General features: G+C 38.5%; 1 protein-coding gene across 3 annotated transcripts in view; it reads left to right on the top strand.

Moving 5' to 3' along the window:
* Nucleotides 1-13,549, top strand: part of NAV2 (neuron navigator 2) — a 245,424-nt gene that overhangs the window by 87,130 nt on the left and 144,745 nt on the right. For all 3 annotated transcript variants that reach the window (XM_068945366.1, XM_068945365.1, XM_068945364.1), the window contains exons 4-5: nt 4,656-4,728; nt 12,746-13,013. In XM_068945366.1, coding sequence (XP_068801467.1) covers nt 4,656-4,728; nt 12,746-13,013 — 341 coding nt within the window. The remainder of the gene's footprint in view (nt 1-4,655; nt 4,729-12,745; nt 13,014-13,549) is intronic.

The following is a 13,549-nucleotide window of genomic DNA, read 5'->3' as shown; positions in this document are numbered from 1 at the left end:
TTTATAATTTACCCTGCTCTGTTTGTCTTGGCAGAGCTGAACGTAGGGCTTTGGCTGTAGATAGTTCCATGGTCAAGTCTTTGTCAGATATAGCCAAGGTTCAACGTATATCGGTGCGCATGTATGGGTTTCTATTTGCATGTTGAGGAGGGGGGATGTTTGTTTTATTTTTGGGGGATTTTTTATTTGTTTGTTTCTGATATGCCTTACTCTGCTTATACAGGCCAGTGCATGTTTCCAAGCTCCTTTTCCTTCTAGCCAGGACGAGAATAGAAACTGAATCGTCTGTGGTCATTGCGCCAGTGTTGCCAGAAATACGTAATTACTGCAAGGTACATTTGAGAGCAGAGGAATAGCTAAGTGATGTACCTGGGAAGGTATTAGTGAAATGAGAATGAAATAAATGTATTTTGATCAGTATATAGGAGGAATTCACTAAAGCTGTTAAATTTGTATGTACGTGAGTTCCATATGTGTAGAAGGGAGGAAGGACTGAGGAGTGTCTAGGTCTGACAGGAATCCTGCTGTTTATCCACCTTTATAAGGCACATGGAAATCAGTGAATAAAAAGCGATATACAGGATCACTAGCTCTTAATCCTGCTTTTCCAGCAGGAGACAGGTGGTCAGACTCATATAGCAAAGCAAGTACTGCTTCCACAGACTGTTCTGGTACTTGAAATTTGTGCATATGCAACATCTCTAGCCGTGATGCTCCCACCTTGCCAGGTAGCAAATGCCACCTAGAGATGCGCATCAACGGGAAGCTTTCTGGTAGCTGACTGTTCATTTTGCATCTGTGCATATGAGAAAGGCAGTCATGAAAGTAAACCTTTTATGTCTGACCAGAAATTTAATTCTATGGATTTTTTATTTTGCCATACCCGGTTCTAATTAAAAGAAGGCTCTCTTGTTGACATATCATAGAGAAATGACAAATCTGGATAAAGAATGCTTCCTTTTCTTAAGTGACAGCACCAGCCTTGACTGAATTTAGGAAAAGATAGTCACTGAGGAGCTAAGGTGAAACTACTTCATTTTATCAGTCTGAACTACCTTTTTCCTTAAACCGTTGTATGTAGCAAATGGAACAGCAGAGCTTAAACAGTGTGGGGGGGAGGGGGGCACCCAAATCTAACCTTTTTTTTTTTTGTTTTAAAGTGTCAGTTAAAAACACTGAGGGAGGATTGTCCCAAACTGTGGGTAGGTTTCCTGAGTTTCCCAGTTTCCTATTTGTAACCCTTTCTAGTGGGAGTGTTTCCTCTGGCGACGGCCGAGATAGAGGAGGAAGAGTTCCTGTAGGTGGGCAGGCGCTGTGGGATTTGGAGTCAGCAGCCCTCAAACTGGTGTTTAGTTTAGGGATATTTCAGAACAAATAACTGTCTTATATGGAATAAAACTGATATGCACTTTAATAGTTAACTGTACCGCAAACACTTTGTATGCAGTGTTTCACAGTTGCAATTATTGTTTTTGATGCTTTTGGGGAGGGAATGTAACAAGGAATTGCTCAGTTTTGGACACTCTGTAACGTGCTTGAGTAAGACAATCACTGCAAATACCTGTCTCTACATTTTTCTCCCTTTATGCAACTTCCCCCTATTTTGGGCAGGAAGGAAATAAGAGACATGAGACTGCCATCTTTCCTGCTTCGCTTCTACTGTGTTAAGCGTTGCTGGCAGAGCAAATGAGAAATCAGAATTGTCAGCCAAAAAACAGTCGTAGCTCACAGTGAAAAATAAAATATATGCTCCCCTTTGGCAAATCTGCAGTCTCTTCACGTCTGCTTAAAGGGCTTAAACAATGTGTGGACTTGGCCCAGAAAGGGCACTCTGAGTCTCAGTGAAAGCTTGCTGCTGAATAATGTAATTTCAAGGAGGCAGCTGTACTTCGTGTCAGAAGTCAGCACAATGCAGGGTCATTAGATCTTTGCTAAGCTAAGATCTAGCCAGGAATTTTGCTTTTATCCTAGATGTTTATATATCTAAGTGCTCTTATTACGTGCTTTTACTTAAAGACAGCTAACCATCTCCATCACTTTATGCGCATCTTTCTGCGTAAAATAGTATTTGGTGATTATTGACAGTTGTTAGGTTAGTATTGATACAGCAGGAGCTAGAGACAGGCTCCTTCCTTGGAGCTTTGATAGGCAAAATTCATTAAATGTTGCACTGTTGGAGTCTCTTCTATTTAAATAATCAACATAATTTCTGATGCATTGGACAAATCCTTAAGATAAGGTGGTAAACCAAAGTCAGGGTTTTTCATTCAAGCCAGAAAGTGTTGTTCACTCAATAAGCTATTTGACCTAACAAAATTTTAATAGCTTTCTTACCTTGAGTTTTTACAATATGAAAAATCAGTGATTGCTTCCCTCAAGCATCCTTGTTTTTATTCTTAGCATCTCTGGCAGGTGGAAGATAGCTCCTTGTTAGAGTATTCAGTACCTTTTCTTCTTTGAGACTACAGAGTGCCAAGTGGAGTGTAAGCCCTTTTCCGCCGGCACTGGAGGGCAATCGCAAATCATTTTCTATGCAGGACACCAGCTAGGTATCATATGAGAAGCACTTTGAATTTCTACCAGCTCTAGATTTTAATAAGTTCAGTTATAGACCTGCAGTCTGCATCTCACTTTCTTTCTTAATTTCCCCTTGTTTCTTTCTTTTCTCCTTACTGAGCTCTATTTTTCCTTCAAAATGAACTAATTACTCATTTTCCTATCATTCTGCCATATAACTCTTAGTATCACAGATGGTACTACATAAATATTAATGAAAGAAGAAAATTACCCAGATTTGTGGAATACTGGAAGTTTACCTGGAACAGTAAAGACTTACCACCTGTAAGTACAGGTGGTAGAAACAGATAGGGGAATAGTGCTTTTATTTGGTGTTTATTCTTGAAAAGGTGACCTTTGACTTTCCAGCAAAGTCACTAATCACCTCAATAAAAGGGCTTTGTTGAAAACTTGAAAGGGTTATTGAACACTGAGGAAAGTGAGTGATGTAAGTTGGCTTGCGGTACCATGTGCTGTGGATGAATGAACCCTTGGACTGCACCCTGTTGCAAATGTTAAGATCTGAACATTATAGAGAGTCTATTCTTTGGCATATATCTATTTTTGGGAATTATTCTCAAGGTGTAGTTAGATTGGTAGGAATTTTGAAATATATCACAATGTTTATAATTGAAATCCCAGTTATATAATCCTAATTACTTTTTGGCTTAATAGAAGAGAATATTTTTTCATTATTATCAACAATTTTTATTGACAATAAATGAAGCTAACTTGAGAGAAATCCATGCTGGAGATTTTCTAACAGCTCTCACTCATACATTTTTCTCAGACTGAGAAGGGCAGGAAATGTGGACCAGGTGCTGGGAGGTGGGAGCTCAGCCTCCAGAACTCCATGCATCCCTCATTGTTATATTTTTGGGAGTAGGCAGGAGCTGAAGCAGACGTAGAAAATGTATCTTTCATGTTCCTTTTTGATCTCTCCAAGCTTAGAAGAAGGAAAAGTATTACATGGTAGCAGGTGTGGAGATTGGTCTACCTCTATAAAATGGAAGTAGTGTTTGATTGGGGTGTTTAGGGAGTTAACGTTTGCAAGTTGTTCAAACATGAATAGTCTTTTTTTTTTTTTTAATCACTTACTGATTATCGTGGCAAAAGCAAAAAGTGCTCCGGGGTATTTATTATCCAGAGGGTTTCTGTGCAGCTGCGTAACACATGATGTTTCCTAGAGTTCTGTGGCTTGCAAGTTCCCGGGGTTCCTGTGCTTCGACTCCTGCAGGAAAGTGCTTTGGTCTGGGGAGGCTGACAGCTCTGTTTCTACTGAGTACGAAAGCAAAGCTTTGGTAGTAGGTTAGTGGGAAACTAGGCATGAAGCTACCACTAAATCTCTGTTGGTATATTGAGACACAGGGATAAAATGCCTAACTCCTCCACCATTCTTGGAGTTGACTTTGTGAAGTAGGATTTGAATCCAGCCTGTATATAGCAGTTGTTGTCATTATCATTCAGAAATGTTGTGCAGGCCCTGTCTGGCCAAAATCCATTTTATCCCATGCACTTTAGCACAGTTGTACCCGCTCTCTGAAGGGCAAGATTTGCCCCATAGCGAGAAACCACAGTTGTCTGTCATTTCTGACATCCGGAGAATTTTGTGAGTAAACATTTTTTGGATTCCAACTGGGGTTTCCAGTTACAGTTCTTATATTTGACTGCTTTTGTGGCTGGAAATTTTGCCAGCTGTCAGCTTAAGAACAAGTGGTAGTCTGCCTTCTCAAGCAAATGTGGCCTCCACGTTTATTTTCAGTTTCATACTTGTTATACTTACTGTAGGTTAAAAATCCTGGCATAATATTGTTGACCCTTTAGTAAGATATGTAGTGATCATCTTTCATGGTTAGAGTATTAAATAACTTATTTCATGCAAGTACAAGTAACAGAGTCTTGATCAACATAATATTTGACCATTTAAAGATCTCAGCAACTTAGGTGTTTTCATATTGTTATGATTTCTGTGTTATACGCAAAGGGACTTTTTATGTGATACAAAGGCTGAGTCCAATAAAATATGGTGGGAGATTAAAGCAAACATTTATTACAATGCATATTCTTTTTTTGTCTCTTTTTTTGTTGTTCCTGAATAGATTGAAAACATAGATGCATGCCTGAGTTTCTTGGCTGCTAAAGGAGTTAATATACAGGGGCTGTCAGCAGAAGGTGAGTCAATCTCTTGTTTAAACTTTCATTTTAAATGAGAAGCTTGGATTACTGCTTGTGATTTTAACCAGAATATGGAGTGTAATGGAAGATTTAATTCTTATGAATAATTTAAACTTTTGACATTCTTTACTCCTTTTTTCCTCATCTCATGTGAAAGGTAGGTAATAGCAAATCTCTACACGCGGAGACTTGTAAAAATAATCAATGAAGCTGAATTAGAATTCAGCCACTTTTTTATTTTTGTTAAATCAGACAAATTTCTCATCTAAGTCATATAATTGATACATTGATTAGAGTGTAGACTTTGCAGATACTGAAAGTGAACTGTTGGAAGTTGTCTGTCTTTTGAGAGAGAAATTGTTTACTTCTTCATTTTTTTCTGGGTTTAAAAAATTTTTTTTTTCCTCCAAGTGCATGAAACAATAAAATCCAAATGTTTCATACCAAACCAAAAAAGGAAAAACGAATTTCTGAGCTCCAGTTAAACACTGCTTACGAAGACCATCACAGTTTCTTAAGGACCCAATCGTGACTCAGCGTACTATATTCCTTTATGCCAGTGAGTGGCATATATCAGAATGTGTAGTATCCATTGGTTGAGAAGCTTTTCATCTACTGTCCTGTAAAACGATCAAACTGAGGTCTGTAATTCTCAGCATCGGCTTTCACCTATACTTTCATTTAAGTATGCTGGAAAAGCAATTGTGTTCAGTAGCTCTTAAAGCAAACTTTGAGTATATTATATTATACCTCCTTTTTTTCTGTATTTCACAGAACAAAGAATTGGATGTGCGACATAAGGTGGGACTTTGTTAGATGTGGTGGCTAAATCTCTTTGCAAACTCAGTTTTGCAGAGTAGGTTATGTTGTCAAGTCATGCACATGGCTTTTACTTGTGTGTGAATAACTTACTTGCCAGTATATTTAAAGCCATGGTTCCTTCCTCTGAAAGAATTCTGTTACCTAAATAAAGAAGGCAAGAAAAGATGTGAAAGGGGGGTAATACATTATATTGGAATAGCTAGTATACATGGAAAAAATAAACAAAATTCTATATTCAGAGGCCAGTGAGGACTTCTGTGTCCTCATTGTTTTGTGTAGGCAAGAATTTGTTTTCTTTAATTTTTCTGAGTAGTCTGATCTTCTCCCTATCTTGCCCTGCCTATATTCTTATTCAGTCATAGCTATAGCAGCCTTGCCCCTTTAAAAAAAAAAAAAAGAAAAAGAAAGAAGGATGTAGGTGGGGGTCTTACAGATCATGTAAATCTACAGAGTTTCAGAAAGATCAGTGAGTCTTCTCTCGTGAGAAGGAAAACTTTTTCTCTTGGCCTCGACTGCACCTCCCCTGCATGACTGTGAGCATTCCCGAGAACGGTGCGTAGGAGTCAGGAGCCTGAGTGTTCAGTCTCCTATTTTAGTTACTTGATGTTGCCACACATACCTGTGTTATGCATATGGCAAGTACTTTGCATTTGCTGGATGCTGAAGGAAGGAATTCCCCTTATGGTATAAAGTTTTTTATTCAATAATGCTTTTTTGCACCCCGAAATTGTAAATAAAAGGTAGTAACGCTGCATTATCTTTAACAAAAATCCTGTTTACATTGAACCGTTTTTATAGTCAGTTTGCTGCTCACACATTGATACTTCCACATTTGTTTGACAGAATGGATTTTCAAGAGGTTGAAAACAATTGCACTAGAGTTAAATTTAAATGTAATATTATTCTATTCAGTTTATTATTTTCTCTTGATTGCATTTTATGTTCTCTTCCTTTCTTCTTTATTAAGCTGGTTTGTGAGGTATATGCTTTCTAATTATGATTTCAAGTCTTAGCTGAAACAGTTTCCCATATTGGCAGTGAATGGTATATATGAAATGTGCTCTAGATACTCCACAGTGGATGAACTGTCTGGAGAAACCATTGTGCACACAAATTTTATGCATTACATTATGTTTAAAAATTATTACAAAACCTGCAAATTTAATATTTATAAAATTACTGTAAAAGTAAATCTATTGTTAAAAATTTAAAACTTGTTTAAAACTGCAACTAAAAATTACATTTTTGCATCTTGGAAAGCACCTTAAAGAATTCCTTGTTGTCCTCTAAAGAATGCCCCCTACTTTGTCTTACGAGGTCTGTGAGGATTTACGTGCTGCTTTAACATGTCTACTTTAAATGTATTTTTACTAAGTTTGTGACAGTTTATAAGTGTGGAATGCAAAGCAGCAGATATTTAATATATATTGTTATAACTTGATGTTACCACAGCTGATAGGAGAACAGCTGGTTGAATGTTAACAGACCTTTTCCGTGGTATATCCTTGAGCTGGGTTAGAACGCCAGTAACAGATTTTTTTCTTTTCTTCCAAAGAGAAGCTTTAATGTAGTCGGCCCAAGTACTGCCTACGTTACCTACCTAGATAGCTCTATTGTAATTGGAAAGGCTCCTATGTCAAGGAAAAAGAGTATGAATTAAAGCTTCTGACCATGGAAGGTTTTACCAGGAAATGAGTAAACAGAAAATGCAAATCGTAGTTTATAGTAAAAGGCTTGATATGATAGGTAAGTACTGTTGAAATGAAATACATTTCCCCTTATGTACCTATCTGAATACAATGCAAAATCTAAGTCAAGCAGCAAATTAGTTCGGAAGAAAAAACTCTCAGTGTGCTAAGCTGGCAGAGTAGTGTTCACACTGGGGAAGAGACAACATGTTTAATGGTCATTGCTCTCCTGCCAAATCACAAGTCCATCTCAGCAGGTCATAGGCTATCCAATGGCTTCTGCTAATTTTTTATTTATTTCTTTCTTTTACACTATCACATTTTGCTCTTTGTAGGAACTAACATGTTAAGTTATATGGAAGGTAAAAAGAAACCAGTAATGTTTGCTGCCAGTCGATAAATGAAGAACATTTTTTGGCCCAATCACTAACATTAAAGGAAAAGAGTGACAAGTAAGGAGGGGAGAGTGAAGGAACATTTTTTATAAAATGAAGTTATAACACTTGATTTCAACAATAAATTAAATTTCTGTTCTGAGAGACAGTCCTTAACTGTGTTGAGGAAGGAGGCAAAACTGAGCAAGAGAGAACACAGAGGCACTTAAAATAAACAGTGCCATAACCAAAGAAGCCAGTGTTTCTACACAAGCTGCCAAGACCTGCTGCGTCAACTGCAAGTAATTTTGTTTACCCCACAGGCAGATCTTCATCTAGGAGGAAGCAGAAGATTCTGATTGCTTCCAAATAGAAATAAATTGTGAAGCCTTTCCTGAGTTGCTTGAGAATGTGTATTTTACAGTAGTGCAGCTTTAGTAGGGAGGAATGTTGATAATGATTCAAAACAGGAATTTGGATGACTCCTGAATATGGAAATAATTTTAGACTACATGTTTAATATCCTGCAAGTGTTAAAAAATTGTTTCAATTATATGGGTGCCACATAGACAAGAGTATTTTTTCTGAATTAATATGGTGAAAATGCTAAGAAACTGCAATCGCTGATGATGACCATACTATGCTACAGACAGGCCCTTCTATCACAGCAACATGGAGCCAAAAAGGCACTCCCAGCTCAAAGACTTTAAATCCTAAAGTCTCCGTTTGTAATTACTGAAGAAAAATTGGTGGAGATGCTGGAGAACTCTTTTCTCCTCTTTTTGCTGCAGTTGTTTTTGTTGTCCATCCCTCTGAGCTGAATGCCTGTACCCACGTTCTTCTTTGTTCCCATATAGAGCCATGTCTTAGACTCTTGCAATTGCGGCTCTCCAGTTATCTTTCCATCCTTCACACAGCATTGCCTCTCTGCCAAGATTTTGAAGATTATGGAGAACAAAATGTGCAATAGAAACTCAAATTGTCTTCACGATAGCAGCTGCACCTCCTCCATGTAACAGATTAGCTGGATAGCGATCAGCTGAGCAAATCATGAAACCATGAAGTGATGAAAGGAAACATCTTGCTAGACTTTGGAACAACCACCACTGAACTTAGACTTTTCCTCTGAAATGAAACTCATGGTTTTACAGATAAATGAATTTCAGTGTACGTACTCTGCAGGTAGAGCAAGTAATCCATTTTAGTTCTTTTCCTTAGCATTGTCAAGGCAGATTTTTTTTTCTGCAGCACAAATATCCCACAATGCTACTTTAAACATAACCGGAGTAGGACGCTTACCATGTTGCCAAATTTTGGTTCTACCGTGCTGAGCCTGTGTATTGCTAAGATGCCTTTGGTCTGGTTAGTTTTCTGTTTTGTTGGCCTCTCTGCCGGCATTCTGTACAGGCTTTCTGGGTTTGGGCTGTTATGGAAATAGGATCTGGATAGTCCCTGATCTGCCACCTTCTACTGTCAAGCTTTTACTGGAATTTCTTTTTCCAGAATTCCACTTTGTGAGCACTCTGAGGTGCAATCTGCCCCCTCCTCAAGAGCCCCTCACAGCAAAAGCACACATTTATGTACACTTTTCAAAAAAATTAGTCTTTAAACTATTGAAAGACACATGCAGATCTAGGGAAAAATAATAAATTCTTCCATGCGTTTCCTTACCTCAGTTGTTACAAAACTCCAGGTATTGTTGGAATTCAGATCAGATTCCACAGTAGAGTCTACAAAGTTTGTCCCAGGGCTGTTTTGGTAGTTTTTGATCCCTGAAGTCAGCTTAAAGTCGATCAGCATAGAGCATGGGCTGACTGAAGCTGACTCTCTTCACGCTTCATAGTATATCCTGGATTAGCTAGGAAACCTGCTTCTCAAAATTTTGTTTCAAATTTAGACCTATATGTCTGAATTTGGTCCTTTCTCTCCCCTACCATCATTCCCTGTGGACAGAATTTTCAGCTTTTTCATTTTGTTTTCTCTAGCAGACCATCTTCTCTCCCCTGTTACATGAACAAGGAAGGGTTGGTTGGTGCTGCCTGCACAGTCCCTCTGTGGTCAACCGGAAAAGGCTTGTGCAAAGCAACAGAAGCAGATATCCACTATTTCCAGGGACAAATAATACGTATAGATGAGAGCCCCCTTTTCTGTCAGGATAGATGCAAGTTAATGAGTATGCAGTGATTCCCAATTTGTACTCCTGCTAGACAATTTGGCTAACTCCAGTCATTGTAAACTTGTTCCGTTCTTAGTGCCACGAGCTTCACAGAATCAGACATAAAATAAGCTCTTGACTGAACAGCAGTAATAGATGCTTTTTCTTCTTGTTGATTTGCTTTGTTCTGTATTTCATATTCAATAAATAGTTCGTGATTTGCGTATTTTGCAAGTCAAGATACTTCATTTGTTAGTGTTAGAAAAATCAGATAATGACATTTCTGCAGTAATCTATCTAAAAGACCTTTCTTTTCTTTGCCTTTTCTTCCTCCCTCCCCACCCAATTTCCACCGAGTCTAGTGTATTTTTGTGGCTAAAGAAAAGGATAACAGGCAACCTGTAAAGGTAGAGTTGCAGCTGTGGGCATAAACAAGTAGCAGGCAAGATGTTCTAGTATGGAGATTTCCAGTCGGTGGATTTGGATGTGTTCTCTTAAAACTAAATTCCAGTTTCCTCTGAAACATCTGGAGTGTTTGTTTCAAATGTACAAAAATCAGTCTTTTGGGGCTCCAAGTTTAAAATGAGTGGGTTACATGTCCATCATTATCTAAGTTAATATGCATGTTTAGGCTGACACGTGGACAAGAGGGGACCTAAAGCAGGAAGCAATTCAGACTATACTAATTAGTAGAGTGTAATGAGGTTGAAGTACTCTCTTTGTACAAAGTGCAGGGGCAAACTGCCAGGTGAATTACCTCAGTCTATCTTTAAGATAAGAGAAACAGAACCGTTTCTAAAAGTACGGTTTGACATATTTCACTTAAAACCTACAGGGAAAGATGCTACTTTTGAAACTCATTAAAGGAATTTTTCTTTTAATCGTTATTTTTTGTCACCCTAGAAAAATGTCGAAAGCAGGCTTCTCTTGTGATAAATACAGCAGGACACACACAGTTATAGAAAGCAACGAGTTTTAGGTGGGGCTATTTTTACGATTGCCTCTCACTTCACATTGAAAGCAAGTCCTTGTTTCCAATTGCATGTAAAGTTTAAGTGTGTAGATTCATGGATTTTTTTTTCTTTTTTCTTTCTGGCCTGTATTTTGCAGTAAAGCTTCCCAGTGCCCCTGGGAATGTTTAGTTATGCTCCAGCTTGTGACTAAGTGGTACTTTCCTTACAATTGCTATGAATAATTATGGTTCTCTACTGAAGATAGGGAGATCCTTTTTACTGTCTCCATTGCCTATTTTATTTTACTGTCTACTTCCATCACCTGTCCTCCCTAACTAAACACAGGTAGATCAGACAAGGAAACTGCCTAATTTAGATGGTCATGGAAGCAGCAGGAGACTGGGTTTGTGGCATGACATGCGTGGGAGCAGGGGCAGACTGGGAAAAGGAGAACAGACAGGTTTCACTGGCCAGGAAGAGACTGAAATTGGCTAAGAAAACAAAGGAAGAGAGAGTGACTGATCAAGGGCCCTGGGACTGAGAACCATTCAAATGAGGGCATGAGGACAGTGGTGAGAAAAAGCACTGGTGAAGGGGTCAAATTGCAGGAAAGAAGACAAGAGAAAGGAGATTAAGCCAAGGAGCAGCAGAGGAAAGGAATATCCTGGGCTTGGGTAATTACCTGGACCACTGAGATATAGTGTATAAGTCACTGAGAAGTGGAGCATAGGCTGAAACGAAATTAAGGAGGACAGTAAATTAGATTAGTGGCTAGGAAGGAAAGGTGGATCGAGGGGTAGTTAGACAAGGAGATCAAAGCTGGAAGTTAGTATAGAAAGGGGAGCAAAATTTTAAGATGTGAGCCTAGGATTTGCTGGCTTGGGGTTAAGATCAAAAATGTATAAGGCAACAAAGGTGACCAATACGAGGAGAAAGGTGACCGAGAGAGGGAATAAAGGATACAACAGGGCTCTTGCAAAGTCAAAGCAAGCCTTCATCCAGAATTGGGAACAGAAGTAAATCAGATTCTGATTTTCACCCTTGTGCTTGGCCACTGTCTTGCCATGTTTGCTCCTCATCCCCCTCTTGCACTGATCCATGTAGAGATATTGGAAAGCATGGAGCAACAGTAAGTTTTATTAGCTCAAATGCTGTATAGAACTTGTGCAAAAATTAAGCTGTTTAATATCAGTGATTTATGCAACTTACTACTTAAATTTAGGAAATTAAACATGATAAATGATTTATCACACCATATTATTAAAATTATCTGAAACGCTGAACTGGCCCTCATGTTTATGCATTTTGATACAGTTGTTAACTGCATGCTCTCGTACTTGTTTTGTATTGCTGTGTTTTCATTTGTTCTTAAGTTTTTGTTTTTGATATTGCAAACAGGAAGACTTTTAAGAATTAAAAAATATATACATTCACTGTCAAGTTACCTTTAGGTACATTGGGTATATCCATTCTTTATTACCTTGTGATGATTTACACCGGTAATTATCTGCTTTAATACAGGAATTTCACACAGTACTCAGCTTTTCTATTTGCAAAACTTGCATCAGATTTTCATAATGGAAACAATTAGTCTGATATACGGGAAATGATACGATGGTTGTGATAACCAAGCAATTTCTCCTCCTCATGCAAATTTAGGACCGTGAAATCATTTACACTGTGATGTTAATATATTTGTTGTTGTGGGGGTTTTTTGGTTACTTTAAATTAAAGGAACTATTTAAAGGAACTGTCTATTTAAGCACACTAGCATTAGCAGACAGAACACAGCAGAAATGGAAGACATCCTCTGCAGTCACTGCAGTGGAGAAATTATTTGTTTGTGGTTGGTGCTCACTGCTGATCAGCTCTAATACTGATTAGATTTGCAGAAAGCCTGTCATAGCCTAAAGGAATTGAGTTCAGACACTACTACGAACAGCACAGTGGCCGACCCACTGTACTGTCAGAAAGAGACAACAACTAGTGGTTGATGAGTGACTTCTGAAAATTGCCTTACAGAAATCAGGAATGGCAATCTGAAGGCCATCTTGGGCCTTTTCTTCAGTTTGTCTCGATACAAGCAACAGCAGCAGCAGCCACAGAAACAGCAAGCACAACACCATCCATCCCAGCAACCTCCCACAGTATCCCAGCAAGCAGGGCCTCCAGCTCAGTGCCAGGTCGGGCTACAGCAGCAGCAGGTGCCAGCTTCGCTCCCAGCACAGTGCCAACAGCCCCAGCAAGCTGCACAGCATCACTTAAAAGCACAACCAGAAATGCAGTCAAGGTGGGGAAATTTCTTTGAAGTTGTTTTTTTCACCATTTTTCTTTCTTCTTGTTAAATGTCTTCAGAAGCCAAAGAGGCTTCTTTCTTTTGTTCTGCTTGACAATAGAAGATGTGTCACATGTTGAATGCTGGGTAGCAACTGACTTCATACCTTTGGAAAGCAAAACAGATGTACTGAAATATGTTCCCAGTGCTAGAAATATTCAGTTCTATGGGCATAAAATGCCTGCTAGACAGAATAACCACAGTTTATTCTAAGGAAATTTTTTTCAGAATCCCTTTTGCTTCTTTATACTAGCAAAGCACATACATCCTTGCTAGTATGATGTATATGTACCTTGGACATGTGAAAAAATAACTTTTCCGTTTACAAGGACAGTCAGTCCTCACTGAGGAATGGAAGGGTCTGGGACTGCTAAAAGAAATAGAGTTTATCGCTGTTGGCGACAGTCAAAATCAAATTTAGCTTTGTTGGTCAAAAATAATAAGCTGCTGGCTTACATGAAAAATAATTTTGCAGCTGGCATTTGCTGACA

This window comes from Struthio camelus, chromosome 5, assembly GCF_040807025.1.
Source record: "Struthio camelus isolate bStrCam1 chromosome 5, bStrCam1.hap1, whole genome shotgun sequence".
Lineage (NCBI taxonomy): Eukaryota > Metazoa > Chordata > Aves > Struthioniformes > Struthionidae > Struthio > Struthio camelus.
This window is presented reverse-complemented; position numbering and strand designations above follow the sequence as displayed.